This window comes from Anopheles merus, chromosome X (genome assembly GCF_017562075.2).
Source record: "Anopheles merus strain MAF chromosome X, AmerM5.1, whole genome shotgun sequence".
Lineage (NCBI taxonomy): Eukaryota > Metazoa > Arthropoda > Insecta > Diptera > Culicidae > Anopheles > Anopheles merus.
Window position 1 is genome coordinate 23,074,827 of NC_054081.1, and position 24,888 is coordinate 23,099,714.

The 24,888-nt window shown below is 41.6% G+C and overlaps 1 protein-coding gene across 1 annotated transcript; it reads right to left on the minus strand.

The window, feature by feature from the left end:
• Positions 1 to 3,195: 3,195 nt before the first annotated feature.
• LOC121591099 lies at positions 3,196 to 3,742 on the minus strand. Its single transcript, XM_041911482.1, has 2 exons — positions 3,328 to 3,742; positions 3,196 to 3,267 (listed from the first exon to the last, which is right to left on the minus strand). Exons 1-2 carry the CDS (start codon positions 3,706 to 3,708, stop codon positions 3,196 to 3,198), a joined length of 453 nt encoding a protein of 150 aa, XP_041767416.1. The 5' UTR covers positions 3,709 to 3,742.
• Between the last annotated feature and the right edge of the window lie 21,146 nt (positions 3,743 to 24,888).

A 24,888-nucleotide genomic window follows, 5' to 3' on the forward strand; every position in this document is an offset into this window, starting at 1 on the left:
GTATAAGTTTTTTGTCTTCAAAAAGTTCTATAAATACAAAAACGGCAAGGTGTCGAACTTACCCGCAGTGTCGAACCAACCCCGACTTCCCCTACATATTCGCGGATATTATTGAATACGTTTGTAGCGGTGGCTTACGTCCCGACACTCATTTTCGTTAAATTATTGCTATACCGCGACATTGGAAAAACGGGCACGAGAAATGTGTTGCCTTCCCTAGAATTTCTTGTGAGCATCGTACATTCCCGCTACGAACAGATTCAATGATACTAGCCATTATCACTGTTATAAACTATGTATTAAAACGATTAAATCGCTCTGTTTGTATGAAAACCTAAAACATTAGTGTTAAGTTCCTTTCTTTCATTTGTTTCGCACACAGAGAGGTACACGCGTTCTTATATAAACGACACATGAACTTATACAATAAAACTTAGACGGTATTCTAACTTTTAAAATACCAAAACAAAACATTCCCGCCGTTCCCTTCACGTGTGATTTCTGCTTTTGCCAGTTGTCAAATGTCGGCGTATTCGCCGGTCAACCCTGTTGACCGCGCAAACGATGACCCGGATGGATTGCACAAACACATTGACCCAGTGGCGGATTACGGGTATCGGGGCCCTAGGCGGAAAGTGTTGAGGCCCCCTGTGTCACAGGCTCTAAAAAATTTTCTGACCAGGGGGGGGGGGGGGGCCCAGGCGACCGCTTAGTCCGCCTACCGTTAGATCCGCCACTGCATTGACCAATGACCGCTTACGCGTCAATGGTGAGTTACCAGTATCACCATCTCGTCCACGTTAGCCTACAACATTAATGCCCATAAAGGGATATGCAGTTCTTCTTCTTCTTGTTTGGCTCAACAACCGATGCCGGTCAAGGCCTGCCAACACACTTGTGGGGTTGGCTTTCAGTGACTTATTGATTTCCCCCCATAGCAGGATAGTCAGTCCTACGTATGGCGGCACGGTCTATTTGGGGTTTGAACCCATGACGGGCATGTTGTTAAGTCGTACGAGTTGACGACTGTACCATGAGACCGGCTTATGCAGTTATGCGGGATATGCAGTTATGTTAGCAATAATAGTAGAAACATCCAATCCAGACTTATAATATTTTAAATGAAAGCTCCCCAGCATGTTGGAACGAACATTGGGAAAATTAACTGTGCTATAAGACAAAGTTCGTTCCTATTTTTATGGTTAGTTAGTAAAAGAAATATTGTCCTGTGAACCTTACGTTTAACTGAGTTTTGTAATTTTAGTAGGGTACAATCTCAATGTGCAATAGTATTTATATTCAAAAACGTTTTGACATAAATTTATTTCCGTCAATATAATTTTAATACTATGAATTTAGTCATTTCTAGCATAATCCTACGCCAAAAAAATTAAATAATTAAGCTTTTTGGGTGTTCACAAGGTTTTAATGTTGCAGCCATTTGTTTTACATCGAACATGGTCAGGGCTGTGTGGATTGATGGACAAACTATTCATAGACTTAACAATAGAAAAAGCACTATATTGCATATTCATTCTTTAAAAATATATATAATACAGGGTTTGTTGGTAACTACGGCAACGCAAACAACAGGCTGTTGTGTAAAACGCAACATGGTTGCGGCAAATAGTTTAGTGCTCTATAAAAATCTGACACAGCCCACGCGCAGACTTTATAGATTAAAGTATTAACACTCGTTTACCCCATTCTTTTCGACACATGTAAGCTAAGCTAGTTTTTAACGTATAAGTGACAAGGGCCTGACGTACGCCTTCGGCTATCTTTAGAGCTGCCCTTAAACGAAGGGCTCTGTATCGTTATCTTCGTTTCTCTTCATTAACTCACCGACCTAGACGGATGCAGTGCGTGCTCATCCTAAAGTTAGCGTTGAATGATTTGCCAAAACGGCTTATAATGTGCCTGCCGTATAATATATATCTAGATTTTACTTGGCCATGGCATTCAAAATCGTCAACCCGAACTCAATCACACCAAACTTACAACAAGATCAGCCACCGCCACGTGCGCACCCACACTGCAGTAACAGTCAGCAATGTCACAGTTGTCAGCAATAATCGACCGAACCAGCCAGCCGACGACTAGCCAAGTTGTCAGCAATTAGTTCAGATCTAGTTTAGGACTCCATGAGTAAGGGATACAGTTTTTTTTTTTTTTGAAAACTAGTTTTCTCGGTCGGTCTCATGGTACAGTCGTCAACTCGTACGACTTAACAACATGCCCGTCATGGGTTCAAGCCCCAAATAGACCGTGCCGCCATACGTAGGACTGACTATCCTGCTATGGGGGGAATCAATAAGTCACTGAAAGCCAACCCCACAAGTGTGTTGGCAGGCCTTGACCGGCATCGGTTGTTGAGACAAAGAAGAAGAAGAAGTTTTCTCGCTGGTGTCTTTAATTATTTTGTTCTTTCAATTACAAACTGATTGAACTGATACAAACTGACTGTCTATTGTTTTGAATTACAAACTGATGATGATTATGGATCGAAATAAGTTAAAATAACAAATTCAGTAGGCGACAAATCATATATAAGCACATTTGGGATGTTGAAATAAGAAAATGCAATTATGTAGGCTTATAATATTGATACCAAGTAGACGTCCAGTTTACATGCTGTAGAAAGAGGCAAACTTAAAGTAAACGCTAAATTACTGTGATATATCACTTTGATTCAAAATGAACAGTCGCCTGTTCGTTGGCCTTAACAAGCATAGCAATCAGATTTATTTGATGTATTTGATAAACTAAATCAGATATAATAAAAATTAATTAAATTAATGGGTGTTCTTGTGTGGCTTATTTAAAATTAGTTATTTATTTATTTTGCATGCACTGACGCAATAAAAGGCCCATTTATTATTATTATTATTATTATTATTATTACTACCAAAAGAAATATTCTGTACCTGTGGTTGCGTTAGTCACATGACCTGATTAGTTGTATATTGCAACAAGTTTATTTGTCAAATAGTATAACAGCAGTTTTTAGGCAATATATTGGTTTTAGAAAAATAGACTATAATAACATGAGCACCAGAAAACGAAACCAAACTTAAAATTACTATATATAAACAAACAGCTTGGATAAAGTGGTCATATTATAAGTAAGAAGAGAGTATTAGTATGGAACTGTTACCATATTGAATCAGTGAAATAATACCTTAAAGTATTCCTTCAACTCATTAACTCATTTATTATGTGTGTACAAACATCACGCACAATAAGGGATACGGAACTGCTAGAAACCTAAAACAAATGGTAATATTATTATCATTTTATATCGTTCAAATATTGCATAAAACTTACCCTAAACAAAGAAGCAAGAGATTCATATGAGTCTCCCGAAGCTAAAAAGCGAAGCCCGATGCATAATCGTTGCTTCGGGCAGATCGAAGGTAGCATCGTTGTATCTTGCCGCTCAATTTTTGGACCAATCCGATTTAAAAGATAGTAAAATTCTTCGCGATTCACACGTAGAAAACTTTTTAGTCGGTTGTTTGGTCCTTCGCCATCTATCGCCCTAAACAGCCGGGCCCAAACGCTTTCCCTCTCCAGAAATAGATCGGTCATCCAGCAGCGCCGTGCATTTTCCTCTTGCTGCAGTTCTTCGTCTTCCTCTTCTATGAGTATCAACATGAGAGTAGCCACTTCAGCCGCTAAAGTTGGAAGAAGTTGATTTATTTCCATTTTTCCACTGTAATAAAAAGAAACTTTGTGTATCACGGCAAAAACACAACCGGAGTAATCTCCGCATAATATAAACACAACCAACTATGTTTGACAACCACAATATGACAGCTGAACATACACAGATTGAAAAGGTCCCAAACGATAGCTACATTTGACAAATAGAACAAAAGAAAATGTGTAGCTTTCATTTGTAGCCGCATACATGAATGTAGCGTCTAGGGCCAGCTTTATTCGACATTCGACATTAGTGGTACACGTCAGCTTTGAGTCTGTATCGTGAAAAGCATGACTGTGTTGGTTAAGAACTGTAACGAGAGATTCTCGCTCTTCTTCTGTTAGGTGTGCGATGTGTGTGTTAGATTCTACGTCGAGTATCTGACCGATTGTCACACTACTATACTCACGACACATTTTTTTCGGATAATAGAAATGCAGTGGTATTTTATACTTACTATTGTCCGGCTTTGTGAGTTCGATCACTCGGGCACGTGTAATTAAATTGATATTGTGTGCAAATACTATTTCAGTCCCAATTATGCCATCAAAAAAGTCGTGAAAGTTGTACACCACAAATTTATATTTTGTTTCTAGCACTGGAGAGAAAATATCAAGAAAAACTACTTGCGAAGCACTTCCTATCCCGGCAACACTTTTAAACTGTTTTGTTTCACTTCTAACTGTTTCATTCCCTATCACAGTTGCCCACATCTCCGAAATAATGTTTATATTTGCACCACTATCAACTAGGAGTTTAATAAAACCATGTTCCGTAGGCACTTTAATAAACGGCAACACTAACCCACTGTTTTTTACCTTGGCAGGCTGTTGGTATTGGAGCCTGTCCCAAAAAAAGTTGGGTTACACTGAGCTGCCATGCTATCATTCTCTTGGTGAGCGTAAGCTTGAGCCGGCCGGTTTTGATAATGCAAATGTGTGCGCATGGTACGATCTACTTCCATCGGCTCTTGACGCGTGTGCGTTTCGCTCGGTATTGGTGCGTGCGGTTTTTGTTTCGGAGGGAACTTTTGTGTTGGTAGGAAACCTTGTGCCGATGTACCTTTTCGTAATTTTTCGAGCTCCAGACAAAGTTCATATGCCTTATTCAAGCTGTCTGGTGCAGCTGTTTTAACTAATATTCCTAAGTCACTATTTAATCCCCTTATAAAACTATCTACGGCTTTATCTTTAAAGTAATCTAAAATCGCATTGTTAGGAGAATTATACTTAACATTAATTTGAATGTGGTTTGTAATAAATGTAAGAAGTTCGTTCACTCTAACGAAGTATAATTCGATATTTTCATAGTCCTTACGCTTAATTGTAGTAAGTTCGTAATCTAAACTCATCAAATCACGACGATCACTGAACTTCTTCACCAACACTTCTTTGATTGCTGACCAATCAAATCCTACATTACTGGCATGTAAAGCGTCCGATGCCGCACCAATTATTTTTCTACGCACTGTACGTTCTATTATTCCAAATGGCGTCGGGCAATTTGCAAATGCGGAATAGTAGTTGTATATTCCGTCGACATTTTCAACCCAGGTGTTGAGATGTTTCGGGTTACCATCAAATTCCGGCAACATTTTAAGGATGTCAGGGACCTGTCCCTTTTGTATGAAGAATTTCATTTCTTCTTGGCGTTGTTCCATCTTTTTTTCTAACTAGATTCTAACTACGTACACGTAGATTACAAAAAAAATAATCGAACGGTCTTTCACGATTAATAAATTAGTGCACCTATTCGCGCTACAACACCGCAAATCACCAGTTGGAAGGCAATAGCTCTAAGGCTGGATGTCGTATTCTCTGGTTGAACAAAAACAGCTATAGGTAGCTTCACTCCAGTACTAGGAGCTTATACGTTTACTAATTTTTTTCTTTTAATTCGGGCGCCAGTTATCGAGTCGAGTCGCTTCTCTTCGGAGGTTGCTTACAGACTGGGTTTATTCTACCAAAAATATCCATTACATATGTGTTTCACGCGTACTTCTAATTAGACCTAACACTATCAACGCAATACTACTTAATGCTATATCTAATAACCTACACAAATACTAATAAGATATTAACAGCGTGGTAACTTGGATGATTTTATTTTTACGTTATAAATTAGTATTTTAAATATGTTGTACGTCATCCAAATTGACTAAAAATGTTTGGTTATAATTATTAAAAAACCATAGTGAATTTATAACTATATAAGAACTGCAGATAACACGAAAACTTACCTTTATTTTCATACGTAATACGTTATATAATAATTTAAGACGTGAATTAAAATTAAAAAAGAGAGGTTTTACTTTATTTGTTATGTTTTTATTTTATTCAACAAGCGTATGTATTACAGGAACAAAAATTAATTCCTCTTTTCGCGATGTGGGCAATGCTACAAATTTGCATTTAGTATCATTTAACCCGAAGTCTTCACATGTTTCAGATAACGTATTAACGCATCCTTTGAAAACAAAAATTTCGATTGACTCAAATGGCTCGTTGAAAACTAAGTCTTTCACATTAATCTTTTTACCAGTTGTTGCGTGCGAAGTGCATGCAGAATAAAAAATAAAAAATGAAAAGACACAAGATCGGTGAATTTCCACGAAACGCCAGCCGTACCCCCCACGATGAACGTCGCTACCAGCACGCGCAGCACCGGTACCGTCTACACAAAGGATTGCTCGATGGATTGATCGATGCGGAATTTCTGGAATCGCCGGTGCGAACAGATGTCGCCGGGAGTGACAATGGAAACCGGGAGCGCGATGGGAGTTGGGGACAAACGGGAATGGGAATGGGAGGAAAGGCGTAGAATTTTGGGTTAGTATCGTGCAGAAAAATTGTGAAAATTTTGGTATATAAAGGCGGCTCAAGCTGGAGCCAAATCAGATTCGAACGATAAGCCAAAGTGTTAAGAGCTTCATTTCATAACATCCGAAATAATCCGAATCTCAAGGAACGATCCCCCTTTCTGTTGCATAGACTCCCGAGGCAGCGAGGAGCACTAGCTGAAAGGCTTGGAGAATTCCCCGTTGTAGCCGTAGGAGCCGGAACCTTCGCCCGGCGGAGCCCCTCGGCCGCAACACCAGTAATACGAATACTCTTGCTACTATTCAAATATTCTTTTGTGGCACTTTGGAACTTCACTATGTGATCGTTCTTTGTCAAGAACCAGCCATTTCGGATGTTATTCTGTAGTAGAAAATTAGAGTTAATGTTTAGTGTTGAAACATTACCGCGCTGCTTTACAGTTGGATAATTGCTATTGGATTGAGTTGCTGCATGCTGCATGTTCATTTCATCCATTTCGTACAGTCGATTTATGGCCTGTTCTAAATTTCACAAATTTGTCCAGCAGTTGCCCAGCCACCTTCCACTTCGTCTTGTAAACATTTGACGAAAGCAATGTTACAGCACAAATGGTTAAACAACTCATTTGGCAAATGTGGTTTCAATACAACAAGTCCCGCGTAGTTTAAAAAATATCCAAACTTTACTCCTTTCCAAAAATTCGCATATTTTATGGAACGTAATTGGCGATGCATTTCCGAAGGAAGATTAATCTTTCATAAAGCAGGGAATATCTTTTGGCATTGCTCTTGGGACCATGCTCTCTTGCCTAGCTTTCCATCACGCCATCCTATAATTAATCGCTTCATTATCCCTAGATGAAACAAGTGCAGCAGATCTGAAATGGTTACATGCTGCACTATGTCAAAGTTATTCAATTGACATAGGGGTGTTGTTGTTATTTGATGTCCTGGATATTCATATTTACGGAATTTTACATTTGTTAGTTTTGTTGCATTTGAATCATTTGCATAAACGATGGTGTGTCCAGCCTCGCTATGATTCCCTTCAACGGTGCATTTTAAACAGGCGTTATAGCCGGTATGCCCTTTTACACCTGCAAAAATATAGAATGTTGATCATTATCAAATGTGTCTGTTTATTTATAAAACCCTATAAACACTAAATAATTTTTAACATGTTTTCAATACCTTTAATAAAAGCTCTGGCAGGAGTATCTGCAACAATAGCACGCATTTTCACAACAACTTTCTTTCCGTGAATGATGATACCATTCGCCATTCGGAGGTTTAGCTCATCAACGGCTGGTCGAAGAAACTCTTCTATATTGTTTGGTTTCTGAAATCCACAAAAAATTGCGGCTGCCATAACTGGAGCTTGTGGGAGTTCTTCGATTTTGAACAATATCGGCCAAAATTGCATATTACTGCTATTATGAAGAAGCAATCCATCAATCGACAATGTTAAAGTAATACAATTAGGAGGTACCTTTACTGATCTGCAAATAAAAGGAGATAATGATGAGCTGTAATTCGATCAAGTAAAAAAAAGGTGTGTATCTACTTACCGGAAGTAATTTAATAGAGAACTTCTGAATTCTCGATACCAAAACTGTCCACCATCGATATCCTTTATCACGGATGATGGATTTCGTTTAGTTTTAAGCAGCGTTTTGGCAGATGGCGGTACTTTCACGCCTGTTTTTTTTATCAGACGCAGAACCATATTTATTGACTGATGGGTTTGATTATTCGATAGTGCCCAATATCGTATCACATCCTCCATAGACATATTATCAATATTTAACGCACTACCAGCTTCGACATCGCTATCATCCGTGAAGTTTGCATCGCCATCCTGCACAGAATCCTCTTCATCGTGCTGCACGGTATCCTGATGGCCATCCTCCATTGCATCATCATATTCATTTTGCCTTTCATATGCGGCACTAAATTCCTCTACGTCTGCAAGTTTCGATAAACATTATCACTTATGTCGCTGGCGGTTAAAATAATTAGTTTACTAGGTCGCGGTAGCCATCCGGTCGATCAACCGATCGAAGACGGTTTGGCTGCGTTAGCCTTAAAATAAATAAATAAAATAATAATAAACAATGCTGCGAGCACGCGCACGATCGGTGGTCGATCGCATGTTGTCAACGCAGCATTTTAGCAAGTAAGAACAATAAGCATGTAACCATTTAGGTATAAATAGGTAAATTTTATGGTAATAAAGTGTCAGTGTTAACCCTACACCCTTTCGATCACAACAGTCACTCGGAGGTTATCTTCCAGTGTGACAATTTGGTGGCTCCAGAGAGGAATAGATCAAAGGGAAATTTCACTCCGGAGTTAAGCTCCGTGTGTGAAATAAAGGCTAGCATTCACCAGCCAGTGTTACTCCGAGGTCAGCCTCGAGTGTGACAATCACAGCCAAAAAGACGAGTTCCGTGGAAGAATAGCCACCCTCTCACAACACCAAAAGACGAGTTACGTGGAAGCATAGCCACCTGCTCGCAACCCACAAAGACGAGTTCCGTGGTACAATAGCCACCCTCTCGCAACCAACAAAGACGAGTTCCGTGCAAGAATAGGCACCCTCTCGCAACACCAAAAGACGAGTTCCGTGGAAGAATAGCCACCCTCTCGCAACACCAAAAGACGAGTTACGTGGAAGCATAGCCACCCTCTCGCAACCTACAAAGACGAGTTCCGTGGTACAATAGCCACCCTCTCGCAACCAACAAAGACGAGTTCCGTGCAAGAATAGGCACCCTCTCGCAACACCAAAAGACGAGTTCCGTGGAAGAATAGCCACCCTCTCGCAAGCAGAAGAAGACGAGTTACGTGGAAACATAGCCACCTGCTCGCAACCTACAAAGACGAGTTCCGTGGTACAATAGCCACCCTCTCGCAACCAACAAAGACGAGTTCCGTGCAAGAATAGGCACCCTCTCGCAACACCAAAAGACGAGTTCCGTGGAAGAATAGCCACCCTCTCGCAACACCAAAAGACGAGTTCCGTGGAAGCATAGCCACCCTCTCGCAACCTACAAAGACGAGTTCCGTGCAAGAATAGGCACCCTCTCGCAACCAAAAGACGAGTTCCGTGGAAGAATAGCCACCCTCTCGCAACCAACAAAGACGGGCTCCGTGGCACTCATCACCGGAAGAGGTCACCCTCCTGCACCAGGAGACGAGTTCCGTGTAATTCAGCTGAAGAAGAAGCCACCCTCTCGCAACCATCAGACGACGAGCTCCCGTGACTCCCGCGACCAAAGGGATCACCCATTCGCATCGAAGTGAAGACATCGAACCACGACACCAAAGGCGACCTTGAACCAGCTGATCACCGACCGGCCTAAATCCAAAACAACAGAGTCCAGCAGCACTCACCAGCGGCTTAAGTCGAGCACCAGAAGACGAACAAGACCTAACCGATCACCAGCTACACCCAGCAGAACACCACTCTCCACCCCGCGACGACCTCCCCGGCGTGACGATTGCCGGCAGCAACAAAAGCGAACCCATCGCACCTAGGGCGAACTTGATCCAGCGCAGCGGCAGTATTCTGCATCAGCAGATACCGAGGTGAGTCATGGAATATAAATATAAGGTTAATCCGAACGGTAACTGCTGGTTATGTACACGAAAGAATGAGTGGGGAAAACTCATCGGTTGTTATATTTGTGATAGGTATTTCCATAAGGAATGCTTAAAATTAAAGACAATCCCGGAAGAGTTTACATGCCCAAAATGTGAAACATTATTCGGGAAAAAAGAAGCAGAGATTAAATTAATTCAAGAGGAAGCAGAAAGGCTTACTAACGAAAATAATCTACTTGAAAAAAAATTAGCAGAGATAGAGGAGGGAAAGAAGAAGCTCTTGCAACGCGTAGAAAAAATACAGGAGGAACAAAGGAATGCCGAAACACGAGTAGAACAGATATCAACTGAGAAGGAACAATTCAAAAAATTAGTAGACGAAAGAGATGCCGAAATTAAGAATCTCACTTGGCATCTGAAAGAGCTTATCGAAAAGGATTCAGTAGCAGAAGAAATTCATAAAGACCTACAGCTGGCTCCACTTTCTAGCACGAGTCAGCACACGGTCAACAGTTTGATTGAGCCTTTGGGACAAACCACTAAGGAAATATCGCAACCGACTCCTATTAAGGAGAGGAATTTAGAGATACTAGAGAACCACGAAGGACAAAAGCTCGTCGCACTTTCCAGCACGGATCAGCATATGGCCAAAGATGGACACAATTTCAATGAACCCTCAGAACAAGCCACCCAGGCAATATCTCAAATTGCTACTGCTACAAACGTACCCGAGAAAAGGATAAAAACAAATGTAGACCAGCCAAGAAATGATAGCCCCGAACTAGAAAGACAATTAATAGAGATAAAAAAACGGATCGAAAGTTTGAGCAAAAGCAGGTTGGATGAGTCTCCTACTACACCAACTGCACCCCCACAAGTCACAATTGTTCAACCTTCAAGTGAGATGGGGATACTAACCGCTACCTTGAACAAAATGGTGATGGCTATGAACACCTCAAAAAATTCATTACTGGTATTACCAAATTTTGATGGTGTTCAGAAAGAGTGGCCAAAATTTCGATCGATTTTTTACGAAACAGCCCAAACAGCTGGATTCACGCGCTTGGAGAACCTGAATAGGCTTCAAAAGCACCTGAGGGGAGACGCGCTAAAAGCCGTCAGCTCTTTAATGCACGATCAAAACAATTTGGATAACATAATGGATAGACTGGAAAAGTTATATGGGAACCCTGACGTCATTTACGACGCTCTTCTTGCAGATTTAACAAACGCTAAGGAACCTACGCTTGAAACACCTAGTACGTTCATTGACTTCACGAATGCCTTAAATAATTTGATTAGAAATATGACCTTGCTGAACAGAGAGGAATATTTAAATGACCAGCGACTCCTAAGAGACCTAGTCTCAAAACTTCCCTCAAGCCTACGAAATAACTGGCTAATAGAAAAATCTTGCTGTGCAACCTTAACACTAACCGACTTAGCTGAATGGCTCAAACCCACAGAAGAGTTGGCCATACTATTAGAATCAAGAGATCTTGGTTCTAAAAAGTCTGCTAAAATGAGCCCCATCCAAACAGCAAACAGACAACAGTTTAAGGACAAATGTCTAAATTGTAATAAACAGCACAAAACCACCGAGTGCAGAACGTTACTGGCAAACTCTGCAGAACAAAGATGGGCTATTTTGAGAGGTAAGGGAATATGCACTAATTGTTGCAGATTAACGAACCATACCTCCTACAATTGCAAATTTCCACCACAGTGCAATGTCTATGGATGTAGAGAGAAACATCACTCTATCCTCCACGCACAAACAGTTCCGAAAAATTATGATCAAGCCAGAAGAGTCAATTATCACTCAAGCAACAAACAACTCTTTTACCAGATCGTTCCTGTTACTCTGAAAAACGGCGAAGTAGAAGTAAATACATTTGCCTTTATAGATCCAGGGTCATCTACAAGTCTTATACTTGAAGATGTAAAAAATCTCTTAAAGGCGGAAGGCCCAAACAAACCTCTCACTCTTAGCTGGACAAACGGTGAGGTCCAAGATGAAAACGAAAGCCAGTCCATTGCCATTCAAATTAGGGGAAAACAAGGGAAAACTTATGATGTAAGCAACGTACGCTCGGTGAAGCATCTCGATCTGCCCACACAATCAATAGATGCACAACAGTTAGCAAATAACTACAGCCATTTGTGCGATGTGGGAATTGACAGTTATACAAACGCAACCCCCACTATTCTCTTAGGTTTACCTCATGCGTACACAGTGGCGGATTTAGGGTGTTGGGGGCCCTAAGCGTTAAAAGGAGAAGAGGCCCCCCGGTTGGTGTCGAGCGGTACTGTTCGGTGGACATGATAAAAGGGATAGAGAATGCAACCTGTTTACCATGATCGAGAAACAGGAAGAAGACGAAAAATCATTAAGACAAATGATGAAGGAATATTTTTCTACCGAGGAATTTGGGGTAAAGGTTACCCAAAAATCCCTGGTTCCAAAGAAAGACGAGTTAGCGTTAGGCATTATGCAAGAAACGCTACGCTACAGCAATGGACAATACGAGATTGGTCTTCTTTGGAAGGACGCCAACGTCGTACTCCCGAATAGTTACGAACAGGCTTTAAGAAGACTAAAAACTCAAGAGAGAAAGATGGAGAAGGATAGCGAACTCAAAGGATGGTATCACGCCAAGATCAGAGAATATTTAGAAAAAGGGTACGCTCGTGTAATAACACCATACGAGCTTCTAAGTACGAATCCTAAGATAAATTATATTCCACATTTTTCTGTGGTAAATCAGAACAAACTAGACCCAAAACCAAGGCTAGTGTTCGATGCAGCGGCAAAGAACCAAGGAATATCCTTAAATTCTATGCTCTTGTCAGGACCAGATGCCACAACGTCCTTGTTTGGCGTAATAACACGATTCAGAGAACATACTATCGGAGTTTCAGGGGACATCAAAGAAATGTTCCATCAGGTCAAGATACGAAAAGAGGATCAGTGTGCCCAAAGGTTCTTGTTTAGAGACACGCCCGCTGACCCTCCACAAGTATTCACAATGGAGGTAATGACCTTCGGCGCCACCTGCTCTCCTGCATGCGCTCAATATGTAAAAAATCAAAACGCATTGAAATACAAGGAACAACACCCAGGAGCGGTGAAGGCCATAGTAAATAACCATTACGTAGACGACTATTTAGATAGTTTCCCTTCGGTCGAAATAGCTTTGAAAACGATCCACGAAATCAACCAAATACATGACAGAGCCCATTTTTTTATGAGAAATTACTTCTCAAATTCAAGAGAGGTAATAAATTCTCTACCGGAGGAGCGTAGGTCATCTAAAGACCTACTACAAATCTCAGATAAGGAACATACCTTTGAAAAGGTTTTGGGTTTGTACTGGGATACCCACAACGATGTTTTTAGATACAAAATTAAAGACGAATTTAAAGATCATTGGAATAAGAGAGACATGCTCTCGTACATAATGAAAATATACGACCCACTAGGCCTGATAAGCAACTATCTGATTGAAGGGAAGATAATGATGCAGTCTCTATGGAAAACAGGGCTGAATTGGGATGAAAAAGTTCCCCCAAAAATAAACACAATGGGACCAATGGATGAAAAAATTAAGTAATGCCAGTGCCGTTGCAATCCCAAGATGCTATGCATTAAGGGAACAATGTCTAACAAGGGAGCTACACGTCTTCGTGGACGCTTCAGAACAAGCTTTCGCGGCCGTGGCATACCTACGAACAATATATGCCGACGGTGTTAACGTAGCTATAGCTGCAGCGAAAACAAGAGTTGCTCCCACAAAACCGCTTTCAATCCCCAGACTAGAACTACAAGGAGCAGTGCTAGGGACAAGACTTAGCGAAACAATAAAGAAGGAGCTAAGGTTACAAGTTTCCAAAGAATTTTTTGGACCGACTCCAAGACGGTCCTTGCGTGGCTAAACTCAGAACCCCGCGATTATAAGCAATTTGTTGCAGTACGAGTAGGAGAAATTTTAGAAGTAAATTCACCTTCTCAATGGAACTGGGTAGCATCCGCAGAAAATCCAGCCGACGAGGCAACCAAAATCTATCATGGACCTTCAAAATGGTTAAAGGGTCCTCAATTCCTGTGGGAAAGAGAGATTAACCCATCAGTGTTGACAACCACTGAAGAACTCAGACCCGTACATGCCATAAGAAAGGTCGAAAAATTGGATTGGAACATCATAAATATTGAATGGTGCTCGGATTGGGCTAGGCTAAAAAGATCAGTGGCAGTCATGCTAAAATATTTAGAATGGTTAAGGGTAAAGAAAAATTCATCGCAATTCTCTAAAACAATTGACAAAACTATCTTAGATAAAGCAGAAAGACTGCTAATTAAAAAGGCACAGTGGGAAAGGTTTGGACAAGAGATCACAAATCTCACCCAAAAAAATCCCGTAAACAATAACAGCGCCATACGCGGGTTAAACCCCGTTCTTGATGAAAATGGTCTTCTGCGATCTAAAGGAAGGCTAGAGAACGTTAAATTTTTACAATATGATACCAAAACCCCTATAATTCTACCAAAAGGGCACCATATAACTAGTCTGATCCTAAGTAACTATCACCAAAGATATTACCACAAAAAAACAGAATCAGTACTAGCAGCCGTAAGGCAAAGGTTTTGGGTGGTAGATTTAAGGGCTACCCTAAAACGCGTAGTCAACAATTGCCAATATTGCAAAAATATGCTTGCCAAGCCAAACCCCCAATGATGGCCCCGTTGCCAAAATGTAGAACAACCCCATACGTAAAACCATTCACTCACTCTGGTGTCGACTACTTCGGCCCCTTATTAATAACAATCGGAAGAAGAACAGAAAAATGCTGGGGCGTGTTGTTCACGTGCTTAACCACGCGTGCAGTACACATTGAAATAGCAACGGACTTAAGCACTGGGTCATTTCTAATATGTCTTAAAAATATGCAACATCGAAGGGGAAAAATCAGTCATCTGTATAGTGACAATGGCACAAATTTTGTCGGGGCCAGCAATGAAATGAAAAGATTGAAGGAAAAGTGCGCCTCAGACGGTATCGAATGGACATTCAATCCACCAGGTGCGCCACACTTTGGCGGCGCTTGGGAGCGACTCGTAGGGGAAATCAAAAGCTTGCTCCCAATTGAAGAAAGCTATAAGGAAGATGAACTAAGATCTATACTAACGGAAATAGAGTTCATTACGAATAATAGACCTTTAACTCATATACCCCTCGACCGCGAAGACGAAGAGCCATTAACGCCTGCTCATTTTCTGATAGGTTGTTCAGGCGAAGCCGAGCCTAACATCATAGACATCTCAAAAGCTGAGGCTACTCGAGCCGGTTGGAAGAGATCCCAGTTCGTGACCCAACGCTATTGGGACCGTTGGGTAAAAGAGTATCTTCCAAATCTGTCAAAACGAGGCAAATGGGCAGACCCAGCTAAACCTCTATATATTGGAGATATAGTGACGTTCCCGGACGAGCAAAGGAAGGGCCGCTGGATAAAAGGTAGAATAATAAGTGTGAACGTGGGCAAGGACGGGCAAACGCGATCCGCTAGCATAAAGGTAGGAAACTCAATACTTACAACCAACAATAAAATTGGCACGGCTAGACGTAAAGGGAAATTTCTCAAATTGGGGTAAGAAACGTAAGGTCGATATTAACTTCGTTAAAGAAAGAGCAGCTGAGCTGTCGACACATCCAGCAAAGAAACGCCAAACGAGAATAAAACCGGTACAATGGTCCACTTACCAATCATAGTAATATTAGCAATTTTGGGTGCTGCGACAGGATTTTCTGTTGCACCGATCAATCAATCAGGATTATTTTTTGATCATCAAGGAACGCTCTTACTAAAAAGGGGGATATGGGAGACCAAACTCCATACAAGAGTCTACCCAAAAAGAGACTCAGAAATACTGAGGAAAATAGAGGAAAATTTAGACATAGCTTTTGATAAATTAATGTCACTGACCCAAAGCTCTTCCAAATTAAAACAATACTTAAAGGAAATTGTGACCACGCTCTACAGTTGATGTCTGAAACTATTAAATCAAGAACTAAACGATCCAGCGGAGTTTTCGGCATTCTCAAAGATTTTATTTTTGGAGGAGACAGCATTGACGAACAACTGGCATTGTTTAGGGTCTCGGAAAATGAGAAGATGTCTCACATATCCGATTCCTTGAAACTGACCAACCAACAGCACGAAAGGTTAGCTCATTCGATTGATGACCGCATCAATCAAATTCATGAAGGGATCAGTATAATCGAAAAGCAATTTAGCGAGAACAAATGAATGTTCTTACGAAATTTACATCAGAAACAATTGCAACAGCAAACATGTTAACTCAGGGCATAATAAACAAGTACACAGAAATGAAGATCAAACCCCTTAATCCAGATGATGAGATAAAAATAGTAAACAAAATCATGATAAAACTGCCTACAGGATATATCGTTTTACAAGATAGCATATCCAAGAATATGATAATTTTAGACGATGAGATAATAATACTAGTACACAACACTATAGTATTAGCAGATAAGTACGAAATGTTTCACGTCATCCCGATTCCAAATATGAAAACGAACACAATCTTCAATGTAACACACGACGTAATAGCTATCAATGAACATAGTTTTCTATATCCAACAAAACAGGAGAAAATTAATGCAACCCACAGCATTTCCGCCGATATATTCATACAAAGAAAATTAGATTGCGTAGCGTCAGCATTTTTCCATTCTAAAACGAATCAATCATGCCACACAGAAAGGTTAGGAAAGACGTACACAGAATTCTATGAATTAAGCAAACCTAATAGCATTTTATACTACACTTCCGATCCAAGCAAGATCTACATAAATTGTAACAACACTAAAACAAACCCGTATGAATACGCAGGCATAATCACTCTTTCGCAAGACTGTAACATTCAAACGACAAACGGGGAAATTAACCCGACCTTCGAAGTCAAGACCGAGGTCTTTCGTACGTTTTTTTAAACCAATAATAGGAGACCTTCCGCAAGGTAATGAAAAAAATAACAATAACAAAGAAGGAGAAAAAACAATCAGCTTCATACTGATTGGCTTAGGAATTGCAATAAGCAGCAACTTTATATTAATCGTTATTATTATTTCCCTGGCAATGCGAAAACACAAAACCGTAACGATTCCCAAACCGCCACCGATCGATGTCACGACAACAAAGACACAAAATTGTAACCCCTTAGCAGGAATTACGGGGGCGGGGATGTCGCTGGCGGTTAAAATAATTAGTTTACTAGGTCGCGGTAGCCATCCGGTCGATCAACCGATCGAAGACGGTTTGGCTGCGTTAGCCTTAAAATAAATAAATAAAATAATAATAAACAATGCTGCGAGCACGCGCACGATCGGTGGTCGATCGGCATGTTGTCAACGCAGCATTTTAGCAAGTAAGAACAATAAGCATGTAACCATTTAGGTATAAATAGGTAAATTTTATGGTAATAAAGTGACAGTGTTAACCCTACACCCTTTCGATCACAACAGTCACTCGGAGGTTATCTTCCAGTGTGACAACTTAGGAATTGCTGGTAATTTATTAAACTTTTTTTATAGGTATACACCACTTACTGTGTCGACCTGAGCTTGCCCCCTGCTGGTCTTGGCGTGATGGACTCAATATCGAATATTTATTCGCCCTATAATACACATTTCCTGTCTTCCTAGCACGTTTCATATTCGACATTTAAAAAATAATTTGGTTTTAGCTTTTGGTTTTAATACAAGCGAACACAACTGATCAAACGCAACCCACAAATGTAATGACAGCCGAAATGGTTCAACGCTTCCTTGGTGTCAAGAGTAAAAAGGCGCGAAAGAAACACACATACATCTATATACCGCTTGTCAAGCTGTGAGAGGGTGTGGGTTATCGTCCGAAAATTTCCGCTTGGGTCCATTTTTTATGTCAAAAAGTTCGTCAAGCTTCGTGTGAGTAGCTTTTGTGTAGATGGCAACAAAACCAAGTGTCTGCGACAATTTCTATCAGCTATTGTTTAATTTGTGTGTCATCATGATTTTATAACAGGTCAGTGTATCGATATTACCATTATCTTCACAAGAGAGTTACATAAGTTTTATATTCCGCAGCATATTTGATTTGGATAGCGTTTGGACATCATGTTTTTCGTCCACGGCTGCAACTGACCTCCAGGTTGATATAATGGAAGAAACCCATGGAATGAAAGAATCTTATGTGATACAGTGACGAAACGATTAAATGTCGAATTAAATTATTTGTGGTGAATTTATGCATTTATTCCATGGAATATTAACACCTTTTGTTGTAACTTAACGAAGATCTAGAAAATGCATATAGCATGAGAAAGAGCAATACAGCCATCTCTGTCGATTTGTTCGTTGAGTTTGATATTTTTCTTTAAAAATACCGGCAAAGTTTTAATTTTTAACGATGCATTGACGAAGCCAGGAAAGCGTTACGCAGTGTTTTAAGCCCTGAAATTACTGCTGTATGGAAAGCTAAAAGTAATACTTTTAGGCATACTTTAAACGGTTTCTTAACAGGATTGTGTTACTTGGGGTAGCGGAAATCGATCGTGCGTGTGCGCTCGTTCGGGGGTGCGTTCTTGCGTACGCGCGTGCATGCGTGCGTGCATGCGTGCGTGCGCGTGCGGGAACCCCAAAACTGTTTGATTCTTATGCGTGCATTGTCATCGGCTGCGTGTACACACTCAATGCATTCTCAGAAAAAGCACTGTACGCCGCCCGATCGATTCCCGACAGACAAAGAGAACGAAATTTTCAGGCGAGGGGTAGGTAGAAACACGCGGTGGGGGCCCGGCCCAAGATCGGATCCGAAGTCCGTTGTTTTGGGCTCGAAATTAAAAATGGCGGATGGAGCGCTACCACGGAGAGAATGCACTCTCTTGCTTGCCTTTAAAATACACGAGGCGCTCTCGCTGTAAAGAACGCTCGCTCGCGCTGTTTCATCATACCCCTTCCTTCCCGTTTCTTTCGGCTTGCGCTGCGCTGAGCTGGTACCCCCTCCCACTTGATTCCAGCGAATTGCGCTGCGCTGGACTGACACCCCCTCCCACTTGTTTCTTTCGTAGCACGCTGTGCGCTTCCCTTCATTCGGACTTGGTGCACCCGAATCAAAACAAAAACTTGAACACATTAAACTTGGTTTATATTTTATCACTTTTATTGCAAATAAAGGGGCATTTTCGCACATAGCTTCACACAATCTTGCCACAAAATCACACACATTATTTATATTAAAAAAATCATCTTATTTAAAATAGCCGTCTAACTGCGTGGATGCCGTTGTTGGTATTCATTACAGCAAAAAAAACGCTATAGATAATATAAAGATAAGCAAAAAAAACGCTATAAACGATGAAAAATAAGCGCAGCTTCATTTCAATGTGCACAACACTTCAACACTTAGCGAAACTTCGATCGCCCGGGACTTAGGCTAACACGCGCGCGGCCTTTCACGGCGAACGCTTGAGCTGAACTGACGATTTCGTGTGGTGGCAAGAAAGGGAGCGCACAGAGGAACACTCGCTGCACTAGTGCGAGCGAGACACCGATACCCGCATGCCGCTGCGAGAAAACCAAACTGAGCGCGCAGGCTGAAAGTGAACGCACACATTCACACATGTGTAATTGTGTGAGTGAAAAAACTGTGTAGAAACCAAAACACGCTCGCGCCTCCGCGTAATTCCGCGTATTTCCAACCGTCTCCCCATGCTTCTACATGCCCCTCGCCTGAAAGTCGCACACTTTTTCATTCTCATTGCTAGTAGGGGAAGGAAGGGGTTTGATGAAACAGCGCGAACGAGCGTTCTTTACAGCGAGAGCGCCTCGTGTATTTTAAAGGCAAGCAAGAGAGCGCATTCTCTCCGTGGTAGCGCTCCATCCGCCATTTTTAATTTCGAGCCCAAAAAAACGGACTTCGGATCCGATCTTGGGCCGGGCCCCACCGCGTGTTTCTACCTACCCTCGCCTGAAAATTTCGTTCTCTTTGTCTGTCGGGCGCCTAGTCCGCCTGCCGTTAGACCCGCCGCTGGTTCATGACGGTGTTTTTATGTTGAGGAGGTGCATCCTTCCTCCTGCCTGCTGCGTATGCACCGGACAGGAGACAGTGTGGCAGTATGCAAGTTGCACGCTGGATAGTAGCGGTCCCGTGGCACCGCCATCATTCCGCACATCTCAACAGCATGCCCGTCATGGGTTCTAACTGCGTATGAACCGTCCGCCGTAGCAAGGGCTGACTATCCGGCTATGTGGTACTCAAGTCCTGAAAAGGCCGGCATGATCGTGTAGGCAATTACGCCAATAATAATAATAATAAGAAAAAGAACTTATCATAACAGTCCACACCTGGGGAAGAGTTTGTCTTTCATTTCATTTCATTTCATTTCATTTATTAATTCCATATCCGCCATCAAGACTAAATAAAGCAGACTTAAAACTAATAAACCCTAACAATTAAACAAACTAATTCATGAAAACCTAAGCCTAACTAAACTAGTCTTGACTTAGCAAAAAAAATTAAAGAAAAAAAAACATAGGTAGAGCGTAGAGACTATCATAAACTTAATGAAAACTTAGAAGAATAATTAAAGAGAGTTAGAAGAAAAAATACGGTTATGGAAAGAATTGAGAGAAGAGTCGAAATCAAAGAGATGGTAAAAGTGGTTAAACAACCTGAAACAGGATAGAATAGGATCATTGAAAGTATAAAGTGTATGACGTGTTTCAATTGACAGAGGATCACGTGGACGAAGAGAACGAGAGGGAACATACAGCGAGATGGACGAGAATAAATCAGGAGCATCAGTAGCAGAAAGTAATAAGCCACCAATAAAACAAGCCTGAAACACTTGGCGGCGGAAGCTTAAAGAGTGAAGATTGAATAACTGCAATCGCGTTTCATAGGGAGGTAGTGAAGCAGCACCGAACAAACGACGAAAAGCAATCCTGGTAAAGAGGCGCTGAATGCTTTCAATTTTTGAACAATATTGTAATTTTAATTGTAGTATTGTAAGTAGGAGGATTCCAGATGATACTAGCATATTCAAGAAAAGGCCTAACCAGAGCACAATAAAGGTTCTAAGGAAGCTTTGATCTCTAAAAATAGAGGTAAAACGTAAAATAAACCCAAGGGTTCGATTAGCTTTTAGTAGAACCTCATCAAAATGCAGTTTAAAGTTAAGACGACTGTCAAGTATAATACCAAGGTCACGGATGGACATAACACGAGTGAGAAACGAGTTAGAGAGAGAGTAGTTGAATAAAATAGGAGAAAGAGAGTGGGAGAAAGAAATAACAGAACATTTTTCAGGGCACTTCTTCTTCTTCTTTGGCACAACAACCGCTGTCGGTCAAGGCCTGCCTGTACCCACTAGTGAAGTGAGCTTGGCTTTCAGTGACTTATTGTTACCATAGCAGGATAGTCAGTCCTACGTATGGGGGCACGGTCTATTCGGGACTTGAACCCATGACGGGCATGTTGTTAAGTCGTACGAGTTGACGACTGTACCACCAGACCGGCCCAAGCGCACAGGCGAAGTAAATTGGATGAACACCAATGAACAAAAGCTTTAAGGTAATGCTGAAGTCTCAAATAATCAGAAGAAGAAGACACAGGTAAAAAGATTTTGATATCATTCGCATAAAGGAGATGACCATCAGGAGGCAAAACATTACAAATATCATTGATGAACAAAGAAAACAGAAGTGGACTTAGCACACAACCCTGAGGGACACCTGACGTACAAAAAAACTCCTCAGATAAGTACGACCCAGTTTTAACCCTGCAAGATCGATTAAATAAGTATGAGGACAGCCAACTAATAATGCCATCACCAAAACCAAGTTTAGACAATTTAGCTAATAATAAAGAGTGAGGTAAACTATCAAAAGCAGCATGAAAGTCGGTGTATATTGCATCAAGTTGGGTACCGGCCTCAAAAGATCTAAAAATATTGGAAACAAAAGACATGAGATTAGTTGAAGTAGACCTACCAGGCATAAACCCATGCTGTTTAGGGCTAATAGCTGAACTACAACTATGAAGTATGGTTGGAAGGATACATAGCTCAAAAGTTTTGGCTGTGGCGCATGTTTGGGTTATCCCACGATAATTAGAAACAATGCTACGGCAGCCCTTTTTGTGTACCGGAAAAAGCCAACAGGATTTCCAAAGAGCAGAAAAGACCTCGAGAGAAAGTGAAAGGTTGAAAATTCTAGCAAGATGTGGAGCAAGCACGTCCTTACAGTTTATTAAAACAGAAGCAGGAATGCCATCTGGACCAGGAGTAAAAGAACGTTTCAACCCAAATAATACCTGTACAACTGTTTCAGAACTAACCGAAATATCAAAGAGGTTATTTAAGTTCTCTGGCGTGTAGAGTAGCCCACCCTCGATAAGGTTAGGGTCACTAACCGGTGGCTCAAAAATTTGGGAAAAATGAGCAGAGAAGAGTTCACAAATCTCAACAGGCGTAGAAGCAGTTAGAGAATTAAGTACCATTTCATTAGGCAACGTATTGCAACCTCTTCGTATCCTAACAAATCGCCAGAAGGATGCTGGATCAGAACGAAATCGCGATTGCAGTCTACTCGAATAGGCCTCAAAACGAGCCCTGTTGTACAATCGATGCGCAGAGGCAGCGTACTTAAATAAACGAAAGTTGTATGCAGATCGGTTCAGACGATACCTGCTAAGATATTTCATACAATCCTTTTTCAGGTTGCGAAGAGTACGATTGGACCAGGGAGGATTAGGAGGGGATCGAAAAATAGTGTACATGAAAGGAGTGCAGAGGATAACAAAGCATTAAACGATTGGACAGCCTCGTCGACCGATGTACATTGATAAAAAAAAGACCAGTCGGAACGAGATTGAATAGAACTAAGTTTACGATAGTCTGTGAGACGAAAATTATAACGAAGACTCAATGAATTAGGAGCAGAAGGCAATACATTCCTGACCCTACTAGCCCTAAATAAAGAAGACGGTAACGCAATTTCTAGAGCAGGATGATGGGCTTCCTGGGGCAAATAAATCTTGACTTTGTTGCTGCCGGGCTACCGCTACGGCGCGACAAAACAACGGAATGAAATCGACCAAAACATGAACCTACCGAGCCGAACCCATTCCAAGGCAGTGCCGGTCGCTCGGCGTCATGATACCGACTCCAAGCCAACAAGCCGCCAGATTCTGGACGGACAGGTGTAGTAGCATACGCTCACCGTAATAAACAAATCCAGAATGCTCTTTTGTATGGATTCAATTCAAAATGTTGTTTCCACTTGCGTCCGCTAGCTGAATTGAAAAGAAATGTGCTACATATCACACGCACGTTTGCTTCGATCGTTTGTCATTTTAATATCCCCAACAGCAGAACCGGTCGCAAAGATGGTGGTGCCAATTCAATGGTAGTATTGTCTCGCAGGTAGCGGTAACCCTACTAGCAATGAGAATGAAAAAGTGTGCGACTTTCAGGCGAGGGGCATGTAGAAGCATGGGAGACGGTTGGAAATACGCGGAATTACGCGGAGCGCGAGCGTGTTTTGGTTTCTACCAGTTTTTTCACTCACACAATTACACATGTGTGAATGTGTGCGTTCACTTTCAGCCTGCGCGCTCAGTTTGGTTTCTCGCAGCGGCATGCGGGTATCGGTGTCTCGTCTCGCTCGCACTAGTGCAGCGAGTGTTCCTCTGTGCGCTCCCTTTCTTGCCACCACACGAAATCGTCATGTTCAGCTCAAGCGTTCGCCGTGAAAGGCCCGCGCGCGTGTAGCCTAAGTCCTGGGCGATCGAAGTTTCGCTAGTGTTTGAAGTGTTGTGCACATTGAAATGAAGCTGCGCTTATCTTTCATCGTTTATAGCGTTTTTTTTGCTTATCTTTATATTATCTATAGCGTTTTTTTTTTGCTGTAATGAATACCAACAACGGGATCCACGCAGTTAGACGGCTATTTTAAATAAGATGATTTTTTTAAATAAATAATGTGTGTGATTTTGTGGCAAGATTGTGTGAAGCTATGTGCAAAAATGCCCCTTTATTTGCAATAAAAGTGATAAAATATAAACCAAGTTTAATGTGTTCAAGTTTTGTTTTGATTCGGGTGCACCAAGTCCGAATGAAGGGAAGCGCACAGCGTGCTACGAAAGAACAAGTGGGAGGGGTGTCAGTCCAGCGCAGCGCAATTCGCTGGAATCAAGTGGGAGGGGGTACCAGCTCAGCGCAGCGCAAGCCGAAAGAAACGGGACCGACAGACAAGAGAACGAAATTTTCAGGCGAGGGGTAGGTAGAAACACGCGGTGGGGGCCCGGCCCAAGATCGGATCCGAAGTTTTTGTGTGAGTGCAAAAACTGTGTAGAAACCAAAACACGCTCGCGCCTCCGCGTAATTCCGCGTATTTCCAACCGTCTCCCCATGCTTCTACATGCCCCTCGCCTGAAAGTCGCACACTTTTTCATTCTCATTGCTAGTAGGGCGGTCACCGAAGATCTGTAGTCTGTAGTATGCCGTATTGTTACAAGTGTACAGAGTATTAGCGACAAGGGACGGAAAGATGGTTGTTGGGGCTCCGTGGCTGGAGAACCATTTGCCTCCCCCCCACCCGGCTCCAATTTTAGGGCCTGTGATCGATGATCGTAGGGGTCCCATGGTCACCCCCCTTCCCGCCGTCAATTTAAGTATACTGTTCAATCTCCC